This window comes from Trachinotus anak, unplaced genomic scaffold (genome assembly GCF_046630095.1).
Source record: "Trachinotus anak isolate AG129_WGS33_773 ecotype Australia unplaced genomic scaffold, CSIRO_AGI_Tana_v1 ptg000026l, whole genome shotgun sequence".
NCBI classification, from domain to species: Eukaryota; Metazoa; Chordata; class Actinopteri; order Carangiformes; family Carangidae; genus Trachinotus; species Trachinotus anak.
The window spans coordinates 6428822-6448762 of NW_027273877.1; the positions used below are offsets into that span (position 1 = coordinate 6428822).

At 39.9% G+C, this 19941-nt stretch overlaps 1 protein-coding gene across 5 annotated transcripts in view; it reads right to left on the minus strand.

Annotated features, from left to right (window-relative positions):
* The window catches only part of LOC139609454 (interleukin-1 receptor accessory protein-like 1), a 284017-nt gene that overhangs the window by 144855 nt on the left and 119221 nt on the right, over window positions 1–19941 (minus strand). For 4 of the 5 annotated variants that reach the window (XM_071464066.1, XM_071464067.1, XM_071464070.1 and 1 more), the window contains one exon: window positions 6780–7059. In XM_071464066.1, the coding sequence (XP_071320167.1) occupies window positions 6780–7059 (280 nt within the window). Of the gene's footprint in view, window positions 1–6779; window positions 7060–8602; window positions 8805–19941 lie in introns of those variants that run through there. The other variant, XM_071464069.1, reaches the window with a different exon arrangement.

Here is a 19941-nt window from a genome sequence, read left to right on the forward strand (position 1 = left end):
GTAGCCCAATATCCTGTGCATTTATGCGTTTGTTTTCTGTCACTCTACAGTAAGTGACACACTCTGCCACTGCAGATGTTTTCGCTCTGCATATGAAAGAGCTCCTCGGGGTATAACATCTGAAACAGCTGAGTGCTGACCTCGATTTGACTCACGGCGCTGATCATCTGCTACCTTCCACTGCTATACTGTATGTGGCGTGAGCGTCCCCCTCCATCATATGTCCGTAATGTATGTAGATCTGTGTGAGTGTGCAGAATGCAAGAGAGTAAAAGACTAAAAGAGACAGGCACACATGCTCTGAATGTTGAGTGTGTGTGTTGATGTTGGCCCGCTTTCACATACAGATTGGAGGCACATTAAGTTCCTGTCAGTAGCAGCTAGTCTCAGGGGAGCAGAGAACTGACATGTTGTGTGTGTGTGTGTGTGTGTGTGTGTGTGTGTGTGTGTGTGTGTGTGTGTGTGTGTGTGTGTGCGGGTGCTAGCGCATGATGATGCCCTCTGACACCCTTAAGTGCAGCTGAGCATATACACAGAGATGTGACGAGTGCAGGCCTACTGCTGTATGTGTGTATGTTAAGAGAGACAAGAAGGCCAGGAGTGTAAAGTCATAGGGCATAGCGTAACACATGAAAAAGAGCATGTTTATATGCATGAGTTTGTGTGAGAAGGCACCATAGAGAATGAAAGAAATAAATGATGCAATAAATAAGGGACTGCATTGTAAACTGCAAAATTATCCATCCAAGTAATCTGATGTCATATTTAGTCTAAATTTTTTAACAGATGACAAATTCTGCCAATGCTGTGAGATAGCTCTGCTTCACAGAATTCGCACAGGAAACAAGGAACAAACAGGAAGATGACTCAAACAGTATTAAGAACATGCCTCATGATTAAGAAAGTACTTGAAACCCGATGATTTGAATTGGTAATAATTGTGTTTATCTGCATGCTCTCACCATACTTTCCCAGCTGCTTTTCAGACTTGAAACTTTGCTAACTGCAAAACTTATTAAGATGTTTGTGTTTTTTTGCAGTGCAGATGGGTCTCTGTCATCATCTGTATGATGCCACATGGTGTCCAAGCTGCTCACGAAGTGTATTTCTATTAGACTTCACATGGCTTTCTTTCACAAGGGCAATACACATTGATAAATGAGTCTGTTAATCTCACGCCTGTGGCATCTGTCTTGTTTTTTACTACTCTACTCTACTCGTTACTCCAGCAACGATAATAATTTGGTTAGATCAGCAAAGGGCCTTGAACCTCAGTCCTCAACAGGCCTGGGTGATGTGACTGAAATAGGATTTTTTCTCCTAGATACATTCACTGAGCACTTTATTAGGAACACCACATTACAATACTTGGTCAGGCCATCGATGTTGACATGATGCATCCCATCACTTCTGCAGATTTGAGGTCACTGAAGTTCACTGAACTCACTGTTAGGTTCATTAAACCAGTGTGAGATGACTTTTGCTAAATTGTGGACATAAAGGGATGCACATAGTCAGCAACAATACTCAGATGGGCTGCGGCATTGAAACAATGACTGATTGGTATAAATGGGCCAACATTACACCACCACCAGCAGCCTGGGCTGCTGACACAAGGCAGGGTGGATTCAAGTTGTTGACACCAACTTCTGACTCTACCATCTGCTGGCTCAGCAGAATCCAGATTCAACAGTGCAGGCTATGTTTTACCAGTCTTCAACCATCCAGTTTTGGTGAGTCTGTGCCCACTGCAGCCTCAGATTTCTGTTCTTGGCTGAGAGGAGAGGAGCTTGACATGGTCTTCTGCTTGTGTACCCTGTCCACCTCCTCGGACATGCTGTGCATTCTGAGATGCTTTTCTGCTCACTACAGTTGTAAAGAGTGGTTATCTGAGTGACTGTAGCCTGTCTGTCATCTTGAACCAGTCTGACAAATCACCTCTGACCTCTCTCATCAACAAGGCATGTCCATCCACAGAGCTGCTGCTCACTGGATGTTTTTTGTTTTTCACACCATTCTGAGTAAAAACTCTTCAGATCAATCATGCCACAGTCAAAATCACTCACATCACATTCTTCCCCATTCTGATGTTTGCTGTGAACATTAACTGGAGCTCCTGACCTATATCTGTAGGATTTTATGCATTGCATTGCCGCCACATGAATGGTTGATTCAATAACTGCATGAATAAGCAGGTGTGGAGTTGTTCCCAATAAAGTGCTTGGTGAGTATATATCATGATATGGATAATATATACCAGATTATACATGTTTAATGCAACGGACTGCTTTTACTGTTATCTATGCATCTCATTTGACAAAGCTTTACATGTAAAACTGAAACTGAATAACTTAGATAATTCCCTATTTGATTATTATTTGCTTGGAATCATTTCGACAACAGAATTCTGCACAATAATAAGACAATGACCTCTTGTTACATGGCAGCAAACTGGCAGAAATGGCCAATAATACTGCAGCAGTGTGTGTTCACTGACTGTGGCAATGCTGATGTGGGTGTCTTATGAATATTCCACCCACACTGTTCATCTTTGACTAATGCAATAACACCTGTGACAGACAACTGGCAGAAATCTCTTCCCCAGTATCTGGAGAGCCTGTGGACAGGACACATGGGCTGACAGTGTTTATGATATGAGATTATATCATAAACTCAAAGCTTCTTAAGAAATAATGTTATTATATGACACACACAACACTGTGTTGCTTAATGCTGGTACAGTTAGGACGTTTTGGTCTAGACAACCTTCAGAATATGATATAATGAATTAAAACTAAGATAAATGTGGATTAAAGTCACAAGCTAAGTACAATACCAATAACAGAATCATAAACACGATATATGAATATTGTGAATGTGATTTAGAAACCAAAATGTTCATATCATTATAAAATCATTCCAATAAAGGGTGATAAACAATGACATTAAACCAGCTTTGCTCCTCACTATACAAAACTGATTCTCAAATAGGAAAAGAGACATGGTAAATGATGACAAATACCATCACATAAGCCAGTGTATAGATAATTTCTGATGTGAACAAGAACTGCTTCAATGTTCATGCATAGCGTTCTTGGATACACTGGTCTGTACCAGTACTTGCTTTGAGATAATAACATCATGGGGGCCCAGAGTGACTGCGATTGAACTGTTATAGCATGCTCAAGTATGAAATGCATCCAGTGAGAGATGATTTATTGTTGTGCAGTGATTCATTTGTTCCACCACTGAGCACTCTAATTCCCTAGGTCCCTTTATGTTTCCAAAAGGTAAGGATCCCCAAGTAAAAACACTGCCAAGAGCCTAATCCAAATATGATATGTTAACATATGCAAGTGCAGATCATCTATAGGACCCACGCTGCTGAGACAAAAGAGAAGAGCAATCCTCTGATTTGGCTGTGGTGGGAATTGAAATGAGTCACGTCAACATAACAGCTCAACACGCTGCAATGTGGTTGTAAAATTGGATGAATCCATTCCTGCAGTGTTTAACATTATCGATGCACAAGCTAAACATGAGAAAGCAAATGTGGTTGCAAACGTCATATTGTAGTAGTGCTGGGTGGTACATCGACTTTTTAAGATATGCTGATATATTTTCAAATGAGATACAGGATGAGACAATACAGTTTATAATCAATATAGTTTGATATTGTGCTACATAACCCAATTCTTCCGTAAAGCTGGGCCAGTGTTCGCATCTCTCTGCAAGGCCCCGCCCCCACTCTCCCTCTGCGTCTGCACGCAAACTGGGCTCCACTCTCTCACAAGTTCTCCTGCCACATGGAGGGAGCCACAGTGCCAATGGTTCAATTATTTAGACATGGTTCGATTTTGTTGAAAACAACTGAAGAAGCATTCTCAGAGATAGGCCTATTTTCAATTAATATATGCTTTTTATTTGATATATTTCATTTATATGCTGATATATTGTATTGTAGGCCTGTTGTTATTATTATTTGCACAGCTGTGCGTTTTGTTAAGCAGGAAAGGAAAACCTGTGATTGTATTTTAATCAGTCTGTCATTGTTGAAGTATTTTCAGAGAAAGGCCTTTTTTTAAATCTAATATAGGATTTAAAAAAAAAAAATTTTTTATTTACATGTTTTCCAGCTGTACATTTTCAAACAAGAAAAGATACCCAGTCTTTCCATTTCATTTTGATCACAGTCTGTTTTAATGAAAGTGCTTGTCACATCTCACATGTGGCTTTAACTACAACTTCACAGAAGATGAGGAGATATAAATTGTGTATGACCATTCAGCCTAACAGAGAGATATGATTTTTGGTCCACATCGCCCAGCCCAATACTGTAGCCATGAATGTTAATAGCTTATTATTGAAATGCAGTAGTTATAGTGTTATTCTTGCTGAAGTATTTTAGAGTGGCTCTCTTTAATCTCTGACACTGAATAACATGAAGGCAGCACATCATGTGAAAAATGTGACTCAGCATTTTCAGACATTTTCTATCGCATATAGATTCAGTTTTAGTTGATATACAGTTTGAGAAAGCAATCAAAAGTCTGTTTCCCAGAAACCACTGCTCTGTCAGTCATCTGGACTGAGCCCTGGCCTTATGATTATGGCTCCACTCAACAGAACTCACAGTATATGCTAATGTAAGATTCTAAATCATTCTAATTTGATATTCCCATGTGGTCGATTCTGATGCATTGCTATGCACTTCAGAATGCTGCATTAAACTAAACATGACACACACATACATACACACACACACACACACACACACACACACACACACATCCTAATCCTCCCAAGCCTTTTATACAGGCCCATCCCCCTGTTAAAAGCCGCTGTATAGAGCTGACTAATGAGCCAGTCAAGGGAAAACGCCCTTTACCTACAAGGTTAATAAGTTATTACTATATAATCAAGCATGTGCAACTCTGCACAATGTTCAGCTTATTTCCTCAGCTCAAATGTTGCAAAACTGACAGTAAACACCTTGTGACAAATGAATGCTTTTCTCTTTATTTTTTGTGTTTTGAATGTTCAGTTAATACAGATGGTGGATTTCACTTTAGGGAAATTCACTGTGATGTTCACACTTGTGGGTTTATGTTTTTAGGGGATTTCTTAATTAATTGACAATCAGTGACATAAAGATGGTGTTTTTTTGAAGTAATTTCATCGTAGGTCTTTTTACAATCACTTTATATGCTTTTGTGATTTCGCTGTGCTAGAGCTAATCAGTGTATCATGTGTCTATTTCCCATAACACTGTGTTGATCTGAACCGCCCCCCCCCCCCCCCCCCAGCTGCAACGGATGCCTTGATTAACACTGAAAATCAGTGGAACTGATGATAGCATCATCGCTGGCAATTCCAAGTAAAGGTCAGTCATTTGGGTGGCAAATATTAAGATTTGAACGTTAAGCATTAAAAAGTGAGTCAGGACATCCTTGTCAATGTAAAAATATAGTTAAGGCCAGCATAAAGCAACTGCAGGTAACAATAGTCCAAAGAAAGGTCTGCGAAATGAAATCCTGCATGATAGAAAAGTGCTCTGTATTCAGAACTACTGTTACTTCTCTCCATGATGGGCAAATAAATGTTGCCCCTTAATTTGCTTCTGAATGGTAGAGACTGGCGACAAAGCAACTCTGCTCGTCCAAATCAAATCTCATGGCTCTACTTTCTGCATGATTACACAATAACTCTGAGCTGACTGATTGTCTACCTCCAGAAAATGCTTGCCAACGTCACTGAATAGAGAATTGTTGGATTGGTGCTGCCCGGTTCTATTCAAGGCGGCTGCCACAGCAAAGGGGAGAGTGCTAATGGTGTTGAATAGTAATGGCTAAAACCTCTTAGAATTGAGCTTGTGAAACACAGCGAAAACCTGTGCTGAATGCAACTGTTCAAGAGCATATTATTCTCCAGATTTTTTTGCCAGTGTAACAAATGTCCTCAATTGCTTGTTTTTAGGTTGAAATGTGAATATTTCTGTGGATTTCTCTGAATTCCAATAAGATTAAACTCCTATCTTTCAGGAATGTGTTTCAAAGTTTCCCTTGTCCGGTGAAATAAGAAATTGTTTTGGGCTCTGAGACAGCAGCTTTGCCTTTTCTTTCTGACTGGCCACACATAACCTCAAAGTCAAACTTCTGACAATTTGAGCTAGAACTCACGAATCAAACTACTGTCTACCTCCACCATCAGGCAAGTGGAAAAGGAAGATAGTACAATCCCTTACTTTTCTCATTTTATCTTAGTAGCCTTTTCCCTTTCCTCAATCTTCCTGTACCGAATTACATTCTTTCATATCATATCACTCTTTCACATTTTCAGAAAGAAGGACTTGTGAGGCTGAAGAGATATGGATTTACCAATTGCACCTAATGGCTTACTGTCCCCCAGAGGAGAATAAAGAAATCATTTAGCATATAAAGCCAAGCAAAGGGGACTCATAATGTTAGATGATGCTCTGTGGACTAAGGACCAGTGCTCTTTTGGCCTGAGATGAGAGACTTCATTAGGAATCAACAGGGGAGGACTTTAACACAGCTTTACTTGTGCCCACGGGGTTCCAGAAAATGTTATTTACCCCCACTATAGAACTGACACTCTGCTGGCAAAACAAGTCCAAAATGTGGAAGAGTTTTCATGCATGCTTGCTCCAGTTAAGCACAAAACAATAAAATCAACAACTTACATTTGATAGCAAAGAAGAAAGCAGTACGCAGTGTGTGTCCAAGTAATGTTGGCTAACAAAAATGAGAGGAACTCACCTTAAAACACAGGAGTAGTAACCGACATCGTCCAACTCTGCTGGTCGAAACCATATGGCATCCTCCTCCTTGCTCATCCTTGTGCCGTCAAAACTGATGGGTTCCTCGAAGTCCCCATGTCCTGCACTTTTGTACCACATAAGGCTGAGTCCTGCGCTCTGCGCGTGGGTGTAGTTTGCCCGGATATATCCATAAAATAAAGCACACTTAATCCGCACAGGTTCCCCCAGAAGCACCTTGTATTTAAGGTAGTCCACTGACCAATCCGTGCAGCCTTCCACTGAAAGAAAAGGACAGAGAAAAGTAGAATTAAGCAGAGATCCCTTTGGAAGGGTTGGAATATTTTCTGAACCCAGCAGAGGAGATTTTGTACTCATGAAAAGGGTACGTGGCAACCAGGACAAGACCACTTTCAGTGCTGGCATCAGTCTCTCAGTTCATGGGCTTTGCCAGCAGTCCCTGTATCATAATCAAGCAAGATGCTCTTTTCCTCCATGCAGCACTGATCTCTACAACGTCTTCTTTTTGTGTTTTACAAGAAGACACAAACCAAATGAGGCTCTTTGTACACATACACACCTCTGACATATAACTGCCTAAGTGAGCCTAAATTAATTCACAGCTAATTCAAAAAGGCCAGAGAACAAGCAGATACCCTTTCATGTGTTAATATGTCGGTGAAGTGTTTCATGACCACAATATCCATTTGAATGTTAAACTCTCAGCATATCAATTGTTACATCCAATCATTGTGCCCCTGTCTTCACCCACAAACATTACTGTATTTATATTTGACTCGTATGTCTCCATCTTATACATAAATTGATTTTACTGGCACTAAACTGTGTACAAGCCATTATCAATATCCACTGAACTTGGCAGTGATGGCACTCATCTACATTTGAAAATTAGAAGCTGTTGTACATCTGCATTCATTTCCTAAAGCTATCAGACAATCCTCTGGTCTCAAATGCTGTTTTCAGTCCTATAAAAAGAAAAAGTAACTTGTCTTATACTGTGCCGTTGCACATGTGAAGGCTAAGCAACAGGGGGCTTCCTCTTGAGCCATATAATAAAGCCCACTAACTGTCAGTCAAAAAAGTTACAAAGATTTAATAATAACTGAATTGTTCATGCTCAGCAGGTAAAGGGATGTGTTAGATACTCAGACTTATTTTCTATCTGGGGGGCCTATATAAGATTCATCTGAAACACCAAAGATTTGACACTTAATCCAAACCAAGTTCTTGCAGGGGTAACATATGCTGCATGTTCCAGGGATCAGATCAATACAGGTACACAGCACATGGACAATTAACTCATTCCTACAGGATTCAGGTTTAAAATGAATTGTCAAGAGAGTTTACATTGAAGTTCATGTACCTACAGCCTAGTTAGTGGTGATTATACCATATCAATTGCACTCAATATGTGTCAGTCTCGACAGTATTTGTCAGTGATTCTTCAGAGAAAATACAGCTATAACATTAGGTCAACGTTGGTCTAAAAAGGTGATCAGACGTGCTCAGAATAATGGAAAATTCAGCAGCTACGATTCAAAGACTACTAGACAATCTCCTTTTGCTAATGAAGATCATTTGAAATGAAAAACAGCTCCTAAATGGACATTGTGGTGAGACCGTTTTATCAGGCAAGTTGAACTTTCTTTGTGATACAGGTCACCAGCATATCAAATAATCTTTTTAATATACAGCATCATTATTACATTTACTTTCTTTTCTGAGACTTTAGATAGCGTTATTAACGCTGAATTTTCTACCATTGTTGCTGCATATCTTAGAAATGAGTTGAAATCTACTGACCTTGCAGAGACTTTTGCATTTTCCTATATACAGAATAAACTTTTCTCCAATCCTTCTGTGCTCTTTTGGGACACAAACAAACCACTCGTCTTATAATCAAGAAAAAAACTGAGTCCACACTGAATCAAAAACAAGCTCTCTGCTGGCTTCACCTTCCCTTTTCCATTTTTTCCTTCCTGTTCCTGAGATCCTCTTTTCCTTTGCTTCACCTCGCTGCATCGCTCTTCCTTTAAAAACAGCTGGCAAGCACAGCTGCCGCAGACTCAACAGGCTTCGCTAATTGAGCCTCTATAAATGTTTTATTTACCAAAGAAGCAACTCGACCACCAATCAGCAAGGTGCGGTGTGTGCGGCAGTCGTTAAGGGTAACCGGGGGAGTGGTGTTGGTGGGGAATTGATTTAACAATGCTGATTTGTGTTATTGAATTGTACTGTGTGCTACTGTAAGTGTCATGCTGAGAGTGAAAGAAACAACACCAGGTGGGTACTTTGCATGCTAGAGAAGAGATTAAAAAAAGGGACACACATAAGGGTACTCTACTAAGGGTACTCTAAATCACTTCCACAGTGAAAAATGAGGATCACATAATGTCATATTGAGATATTTTCAAGGTGGCTGCAGTGGAGTTTAATAGCAAAAGATCCATCAGTTACCAAAAACTTGCAGATTTTGGTGTCCATCCATCAGAGTAAAAGAAGTCAAACATTGTGGGGGAAATCCATCACCGAAGAGGCAGTGAGACCATTTTCTCCACTAAAAGAAGCCTCAATATACCACATCCACTTTTTTCTTCCCATTGTTGCTTTTACTGCAGTTGTCAGAAAATAGTGAAAGTCCGTCACAATTTCCTAGAGTTTAGTCTGCTAGTTGCTTGTTTTGAGGCTGGATGGCCAAACAAACAAAATGGGCCCTGTGGCTCCAGAACTCCACAGTGGTAAGCGCTCGTCTTCCTGTTTTAACTGGTTTTTGCAAATTGTATTTAAGTGGGAACATGCTTAAACTCCAGCACAGTCTCTTTATATGTTAATGGAAGACCTCAGAAAAATGTGATCTTTTTGCTGAGAGTTAGGTTGTCAAAATTCAATTTGAAGTGTCTTTCTTTTTTTGCTTCTGCGTTGCGTGTTACTAAATTAATTTGTGTTTCATCAAATTACAAAACTGCAAATGTGGGGACAGGTACAATAGTATTTCAGTATAGAAAAACTGTCCACAAAGCACAGTTTGTGGAAAGAACAGTGGGTTAATCATGGCCTCATTGGTCATTTTTGCAGTTTAGCAGCCATGTTCGTTTTGTCCAACCATCAGCAGCAGAGTGACACATATGAGAGGCTGGAACCAGCAAAAATCTATTAATAATATACAATACACAGCTTTAGAGTATTTGAGGGTGATTTCTACCTTTAATTTAGACCTGTAATTTCAGGGTCAGGCAGGTTTGACAGATCATTTTACCCACAGCTCATAGCAGTGTTAAATCTGTGGCACCTTTCCTAATCTAACTTGATACTACATCAGTAACAATAAATCGCTATCTTCATTTGATGAGACTGAGAACACTGCATTCAGATGCACGCTTTGACACGACCCTCCAAACCTCTTTTTGATTTCCTCAATTATGTGGGTCTTCCCTGCAGCAATGCGATACAAAAAAAAATCTAAAATGTACAAAGAATGAATAACTAGAAACAAAATTAAGCAAATAAAAATGCAGGAGAAGGCTGTGTGTGCTCTGCAAGCTACCCAGCAGCACAATCCTTTCATTGTGATTAAGTCTAACTGTTGCTATGGCAACAAAGGGTCTACCCTCGCTTATCAAGAACTTGCTAATTAGTTTGTGGACGATAATAACTTGAAGGCTTAAGGTAAGACAACCACAGCCAAGATGGTTTCACTTCTAATCATGTGTCCTAATTGAGACTCTGAAGTGTTTTACTCTCACAACTAATAAAAACAGCAGGAGGGTGGAAAAGGTCATACAAGCAGGAAGCAGCTCAAACATAGGACATGATTGGTTTGGTGAAAATGTGCCGCATGAAGTAACAGCTTATCTGTCTGATGTGTGTCTTAGGCGTACATACATACTGTATAAAACACACACCCATATGGTCGCTGCTCAGTAGCACTCCGCTGCACACATGCAGTAGCTACTTGGTTTCACGTTACCCGTGGTGATATTATTGAATATTGATGGGCAGTAACAGTCAATAAGTAAATTAAATTCCTGTACTTAAAGAGCAACTGCTTCAGCTTTGTGAGGCTGTACTACTGCAAAGCAATGCTTTAAGCTAATTCCTAATGACAACATGCCAACATGATCATAGTGACAATGCTGCTATTTAACAGGCACAATGTTGACCATGTTTACTGTCTTAGTTTAGCAAATTACCATGCTAACATTTGCTAATTAGCACTAAACACAAACTACAGATGAGGGAGAAGAGAATGTCATTAGTTTTGGACTAACTGAAAATATGGCCTGATTTTCTGGGGACCATCAATGTTTCAGTCTACTCAATTTTAACAATCTATGTGTAATTTGTTCTAACATTTCACTCAAAACCACAAATCTCATGTTGGCACTAGAGTTAAATGTTAAGGGATCACCAAAGTCGTTAGGACACATCACCTGGGCACCATGGTGTACAATTTTGTACAAAATTTCATGGCAATCCAAATAATAGTTTTTGACAAAGTGGTGGACTGATCAACTGACTTTGTCATAAACAGAGCCATGGCACGAGCATGGGAAAAAAACAACATTAATCATCAATCAATCATCATCTGATAGTAAATAGTATAATGGACCAGAATAAAGTGAAAGTATACTAAGGCAACAGATATATACATACTTATATACATATAAAACTTGAAACAGGGATTTAGTGCAAAAGTATTCTGTGAGTATTTCTTTGTACTTCTGCTCTGGTATATTTCAATACCGTGCTAACATCTGCTATACTTATATAAAGCAGGGTCATTTTATAACATGTCATGCTTTAGTTTAGATTTCACTACTCAACAATATATTAAATTGTTACAATTGCCACCATCTCCAACAGCTAACACACTAAAATACTGCTCACAAATAAATACATTAGCTTGTATAATCCCACAGTATGATGTTTGATAGTGTAAGAAAGTGGTTATTCTTTACTTATGATACCTATAATTTTTCATTGCAGTACAGGTAGGTATATATAAATGAGGCCCCTAGATACTTAGGATAAGTATCAGAGCTGACCACTAAATCAGTCCTTGCACCCCTAACATATTCTGCCGACCCAGACAGAAAAGAAAGACAAATTTACTCAGAAGTGCCTTCAGTTTGGCTGCACAGACTGGATTTGGTACCAGAAAAAACAGTAAATGCTTCACTGCCAAACATCAGACAGTCTGGCTCTGTCATTGCCTTTCCCATCAGCACTGCAAATAAACGCTCAGTCCACTCATTTTTAACAGCTGAACATTTTCCCTCTTACTGAGGAAAAATAATGTCTCACAGAATGGGAAAGAGGAGAGTAAACGGCTTCAAAAGAGTTATTTTGATGTTGTTCCAGTACCAGAAATTTGCTGCTACAGTGCAGTAGATTATATCATATGAAATGGTACAAGTGCATCTGAATAAGTGGTTCAGCAAAAATAAATTGACATGCACTCAAATGTAGGACATTAAAATCTTCAGACTAAATAATTAAATTACATACATATAAGTATGCATCTGATAAAAAGACAAATGAGATAACAAGTGAAATGGTTGATTACTACTGAAAACACGCAACACATAACAGTGGGTCTTTTCAACAGCACAATTAAGTGATGCTTCTTAAACCACCCTGAGGCATTCAATTACTGCAAAAGAGTTTTGAAAATATCTCTACTTTAAAGGAGAAAAATAACAGCATCAAAAAATTCAAAATGAATTTCCCTTTGAGGATGAACTCCAGCCCAACTGTTTCAAAGGGCTTGTTGTATCTATCTCTAATACTGCCACGAGGAACTTGCCAGTCTGCCAGTGCAAGTATCTGTTATCTTCCACCTATCCTCAAATTGCCAGTTTCTTCAGACTTCTGACAGAGGGTTATCATTCATTTCAGTAAGTGAGGGTGGGGATTCAGCATAATCTGTTGGCAGGAAACAAACATGGTACAAAGCCTAATTGAACTCGATTAACATTTCCCTGCTCACCAGATTTCCATTCTGCTGGATCACAATTGGTGAGGGAATTGGCCAATCTGCTGAGTGATAATAACAACTCCAGCAGCTCTTCAACGACTGGGACCATCAAGCATAAGCAGCATTTGCAGCTTCACTACATGTGACCAATGAATGAAAAGGGGGACACACTCGGGGGTAGTAACTATCCCCAAGTGTGTCCAGGGTCCCAACAATTATGTTTGTCAGCAAGAAACATGATAACTGGTAACCATCAGCTTTCATGTTTAACCGAATGATTGTAAAGCAATTGTTTGTACGTCACTGTGCATGGAAGTCAGGATTTAATAGAACCAACATTCACTGACAATGGGGTCCTCTTGCCATATCCCGATTTAACCATGCTATTAAACCAAGACAGGTCCATTTGTCAGGCCTGCTTTGTTTTTATGTTTGTCATGTTTGTCTCATTTGTACAAGTGTGTAAAAGACAGGGGGCCTCATTCACAAAAGGTTCTTATCCTCAGGTTTTATGGTTATAAGCAAATCAAACCAAGGATGTGAATTATATAAGAAAAAAACACTGCTCTGATGCCAAAGGTAATTTGCTGCATAGATGCATTTTTTCATATTAAAATGTATTTGTAAATATCATCACCCAAGGTTTGCATGCAAATATAGACTGCAGTATACATTAAAGTCAAGGCTACAACAAAGAAGACTTTTACAAAGAAGGTCTTTTAAGTTTCCAAGCTAATTATACTTTCAAAATACAAATTTATACCATTATCAAAAGCATTTCCTCTCACTGTTTTAATTTGACCCTCACTCTTAAAAGGATCACAATGCAAATCAGCCTAGAGACATTTTACACTCATCTACAGAAACCGTTTTTCTTAATTTAATATGCATCTTAATGTGTATAATTCTATAGAAACTAGTTTGCTTCTTTAGTGGAGCTTCTTCTTATTAATGGATATATGGGGCAGGGTATTTCTAAAATATATTTCAAAAAACATATCTTATTTGCATCCAACTGCTGAAACCATACAGATGCAACCAAGATGCTGGTAAACTTGCATGAAAAAACAACTATGATGCATTTCTGGTTTTAAGGGCACCACAATAAAGCTGAACAAATGTTATGTCATCGTGTTCCAGCTACATTTTACTGTCACATGAGATTGAGCATGTGCTCCTTCTGGAGAGGAGGTGATCGGCTCATAAATTGGGTTACAGGTCTGCTGAGGGGTAATCGTATGCAGATTGAGTCAGGTCACCACGGAGACTCCCACAAAGTGTCTGTTCCCTCATAAGCACTCAAGGAGATGGTTCACTACCATTTTTCTCCATAAAAGCCCCAGTGTAATTCAATCAGAGAGGCGTGCATACATTAGGCCTAGGCTGATTGGATAAACACACAAGCGTTTGTACACACACACACACACACACACACACACACACACACACACACACACACACACACACACACACACACAATCTATGAGGTGACGCGACATCAACCTTTACTTGCCCTCAAGAAGTGTAGTGTCTTAGCTGGCCTGGCTCCAGGGTCCCTAAAGGAACTTATCAACTTCACAGCCACTTTTGCCAGGGGATGGAGGCGGGGGGGGAAGAAAGATGTCTCGAAATCTTGACCTGCCATTTTCCACCTTGTGAAAACGCTGTCGCAGCAGAGTGCGTCTCAATTAAGAGGAAAATAGCTCTGATGTGTGGGAAAGGTAACCTCTCAGCTGCCGGCATGCAGGGGAAGATTACCTACATGATTGAAGTACCTCCAGCAGGTTGAAAAAGAGAATGAGTCATCAGCCAATAAAGAAATCAGCCACATTGCTTTGCATGTGAGAATATGTCCCCCCCCACCCCACACACACACACAAAAACACACCAAAGGATGTCTGGAAGAATAAGAAAGACTAAGGCCTTGTGCTTGAACAAAAAATAATAATTTTCCAAAATTGTAGCAGGGAAAATTAATGGCTATATAGTGCTGGTGTAATGGCACTGCAACAGTAAGGAACTGCAAATGCTAAAACAAAATGACCACAGTTATGGGCCATATGGCGGCATAAAGGAGGATCTACAACCACCTGGGTGTAAACAGTGATTCTATAAATACATGGAGAGGCAGTGCAGAGGGGCTGGAATGTTAATAGTCCAACATTTTATGAAATATGCTTATTAAGTGTGGAGCTGGAATGAAGATGTAATTAGCCTTACTCACAGTTAGCATAAAGACAGGAGGCAAGGGCAAACAGATAGCCTGGCTCTATCCAAAGTGTAAAAATATAAGCTCATTAATCAACTAACCTAAACCAGAACCCATAATGCCATGCTCACTGACTGTTTCTGGCAACAGCATGTTACAGCTGGAGACACTGCGTGGATGGATAAACTATTGGTCAGAATTAAATAGCTCTAACATGCACCTAATAAAGAACAAAAATAGTTTTTAGACTCTGTTTGTGTTTGTAATAAACAAACAAGACATGCAACATATAAATAGGTCAACATTATAAGTGCGGGGAGGTAAATGTTTTTACTTTGGACAGAGTCAGGCTGGCTGCTTCCCCCTACTTACTCCTGCTAGTGTATGAAAACATAGGTTTTTATTTTCATAGTTCTAGGCTTTGGTTATATTGGTTATGATATCACATCACTGTGCCCATAGCAGGTGCTGGGGTAACAAGCAAAAGAGGTCAGGCAGTCATACAAAATAAAAATTAAATAGATAAAATTTAGATTAGAGACCGTCTTCATGCTTAAACTTAGACCTGCCATAGTTACTGTATTGGTGCACACTCAGTTTTTAAGTGTATTGAGGGACTATTGGTAACATTAATCACTAAACCATAACGTGGTTTAGCTAGTCTGGCAACAGAAATGTACGATGGTCTGACAAAAAAGTCCACCGAGGTCACAGCAAATACATATCATCACAACTGACAGAACTGATGGCCCAAGCTAAAGGAATAAAACCCAAGTGGTAAAAAATATAGTATACTTAGTTTTCCCCTAATGCACAGATGTGAGGTTGGTACTTATCTTTTCATTTCACCATTAGAAAGTAAGCATATAACTATATTTCCCAAAATGTTCCCCAAAAAAAAACTAAAAAACACATTAGCATAATTTTGTTTTCAGAAACAACAAAAATTTTGAGATTTAATGTAGATGAACTGAACCATCTTATTTCATGATTGCAGTGACATTTACCTCCTATCCTCCTCCCTGTTCCTCACAAGCAGACAAAACAGCTCTATCTCCCCCTGTCTCGCCTGCACTTTACTCTCATGACACTTCATCTTCATTTGTTGTTTGTCTCTCTCTCCCTAACTCTCTCTCTTTCTTGACAGCCACTGGGCTGTCATTTATATGCAAATACTCATATGTGATTGGGAAAAAAAGAAAAAAAAAGAAAGAGTTTTTCTTCCTATCGCAAAATAAACATTGCCCGCAATCTGGCTGGCTTCCCCCTTCTGTATCAGATTCAGCTCCTTTGATTGGACAAGGCCTCCAGAGAGAGCAGCGCCTGCTGTCCCCAATCATGGGTTAAATGCTGACGGGAACAGGGAACACAGAGAGGTAGCTGATAGGAAAGGGAAGGGGACAAGGCTGACTTTGCCAGGGTGGACCCTTGCAGGGAAGAGAATAAGGAAATCGGTGCAGGGGAAAATAACAATACATACACAAATACACATACACACACAGAGAAAAGTACTGGGAGGTAGGGCTACTTTGGCAGGAATTATTCAGGTAGAGCAGAAGCTGTTCCTTTTTACTGTCACACTTTATAAAGGCACCACATGGCAAGACCCATTCACCAACAACAGATACCAATCATCAAATATTGTCTGATCTTCAGATGTGGGCAAACCATTTTAAATTTTTTCTTCGTGCGTTGCAAAATAAGCGAGTCTGCAGTTCTTCCAAAAACACCCTGTTTTGTTTCAGCAATGCTGAAATCCAACACAACAGGACAGAGTTTTCCAGTTGCACGCAGCAATGCGAGTCATAGCTGCTGAGGGCAAATATGTTCACGGAGCAAGTTAGTTTTTAAATCTCAAATGGAAATCAATGACTCTTGACACTTTGGCTTGTTGTTTGCAAATGCATTTCAGACACACATTTCTGCACACAGGATAAGTGGCCCCTCCTGCTGGTTCTGCACAACACTTCAGTCAGTTCAGACATCTCTCAGTCAAAATGTGTCAGGTTCTGTGACGTGTTTGTCTTTACTCATGTTTATGAGGGTAGCACTCTGGCCACTATGGTGGCTATCACTGCTCAAGAGAAGTAGCCAAATCTGTTAATAAAAAAAAATCTAATGAAAAACACATTAAAGGAGGGGGCTATTTATTAAGGAAGAACTCAAGCTTTGATCAGATGGTTATTGGCTGAATCCCTGTTATGTAAACTGGTGACAGTAGCAAAAGACTTTATATGAAAAAAATCTGTAGCCCGCAAATGTTGCTTTAACTCTCCTCTATTCAGTGCACAATGAGGAGGCAGCACAGTGAGTAAACGTCTAACCTGCATATGAAGTAGAACTGCATTCAACTGCAGCAGCACGTTGCTCTTCAAAGCAGTATGTAAATCAGTCTGTTTGACTCTAAATAGGTGATTAGGCCTGTTTTCCCTTTCAAGCTCAAGAGCACTCGTATTAAATTTGTGAGGAAAAACCCATCATGGTCCAACACTCGTCTACGTCCGAGTCTGACGGTGTCTTATCATCTCATTGGATCATATCAGCGTGAGAATCTAATGACTTCTACTCTGACTTTAAAGGGGTGATTATGTCTTCCAAACAGCATTTTGATTCTCCTGTGCAATCAAACTAGGAAAATTGACTTGTATCCATATGCTTGCTCCCAGTTCGTGCCTATTACAGGGGAACATTTGACAAGGAGCAGATGTAAAAGTGATCCTGTTATGGCTGGGGTGTCTCCACCAGAGAGAGTACTATATAATCAGAAAATCATCCTTCTGTTCCCCACGGCGCCAGTAATCCTCTCATCTAACAAAAAGCCTTGGGAGGCGTCGAGACACAAAACATAAACAATACCGACTCCTGAAAAAATAAGCTAGTGCTGCATTGCAGACATGACTGTGCACATAGGACAAGAGTGTGGATAAGACATTTTTCCACACACTCTCACCCACCCACACAGGTACAAAATACACGCAGAGAACACACACGCGGAGAACGGGCCACACAATCCATGCTGCCTCCGCTGGCAGCCCTGTCAGCCTGTTTTTCTATGCTGTATCATGGTAGTGTGGGCGCGCTAAGCCGGTGACTCAGACCCGGTCCACTACAGACACCGACACACCATTTGGGTGTTGTGCTCCGATGCCCCCGCGAAATGAGCGTTGGTGAAAATAGAGCGTGCCCAGATGGATAGAGTGCCTTGTCACATCAGCCTCTGCGCCAGCCGTCTGTGAAATGATAAGATGGCAAGAATATGTAACAAAGCAAGCAGCAGGCACCGTCCTGATGGGCGCTGGTGTCAGCTCTCATACGTTAACTCTGACCTTATTTTTTGTCTCTCATTTTTTCCCACACTGTTAACTACCAGAGCATCATCTCTTTCTCTTTTTTGCCTTTGTACTCCCTCTCTCTCCTCCTCTGTCTCTCTGTTTCACCCTTCCTCTATCTCCAACCTATTCAGTTCTTGTACAGAGGAGTGGGAGGGTGAGGGAAGGTTGTGCCAGAAGTTCAAAGACAGAGGAAGAAAATTATGATGGAGAAATGATTCAAGCTGCAGATAAGCAAGGACAGTAAGGTCCCAAAAAGTCACACAAGTAAGGGTGTCTGTGCTGTAAATCACTTGAGGCAATCACCAATAATTCAGCAGACGTAAACGGTGACTCCGTTTTTTGATAGATATGTCTTGAAGGTCGAGTATAAAAAAAAAAAAAAAAAGAATCAAGAATATTGAAAGGCATTCAGAGGTAAGCCAGGAGAGCTGCAGAGCAAACTATCTTTGCCAAGCACACACAACCTGCAGATTTGCAGACACATAAAAACACAGAAACACAACCGCATACTCACATTCAGTGTGCACAAGAATGCACACACACACAAATCCTGTACACACAACAGTCACACACTCACACAGGCAGCCAGAGATCCAGGGAAACCTAGTGGCCTGGAACAAGAGTAGAGCCAGAGCTTCCCATTAGAGGACATTACTGTCAAACACTGGAACGAAAACTACCTGCTGTACACTGATTACCAACCTACCTCCCGCTACAATTCAATTACAAACTAGATAATATGATGCACTGCATTCATTCTCTGTGACAGTGTTCAGCCAGTGACATGGGGAAGTGTGGACAGCTGGCGGAGATGTTTCCTGAAAATGCTTATGGCTTGTTTCTTTCATATTTCTGCAGCAACATTAGTATTTTGAGCTCAGTTTTGCATCTTTTTCTTTGATTGATTTTTTTAGGATGTGACAGCCCAAGACATGTGAATACAGTGCAATACTCTGAGTATTAATCTTTTTACTTACTTGTTATTCCATGAAAAGTTTTACATTATTCATCACATCAGAGCATCATAAAATGGACTGAAGCTGCATTTAAACACTGAACAGCCAGGGCTGAGTTCACTTATCACATCACATATCATCGCAGCATTTCACCTTCAAAGCCTCTCAACTTGCACAATAAATCCATCACAGAGACATTAAGTACAAGGGCATTTGAATGACAAAATATTAGACAAAAAAAACAAAATGTCAACCACTGATGGATCATTTCAAATAAAGGTCAAAACAATTAAAGGCATGTTGAAAGTTTTAATGAATGCTTTCATATTCTACTAACTTTGCACTGTTGACTGACTTTATCTGATGCAGCTGCACTAAAAACATATCAAACTCTCTCCAGCAAATGGCAATTTCAACAAATATATAAGCTTAAATGAGTAATTAAGGTGCACATAGTTAGCAGTGTTTTTCATATTAACTCTTATAGGGTACCCTGGTGATGCAGGATACTGTAAAAGCCATTAAACACAATTTGCGTTTACAGGTGGGAAGCTGGTGAGGGATCACGTCTTTATCACCGAAGCAGCTACTCTTATTGGCTGTTTTCAGGGTGTCTAACTGGTGGTGGAATGAATCTGGGGAAGACATTTTATGCTTAGAAAAAAAGA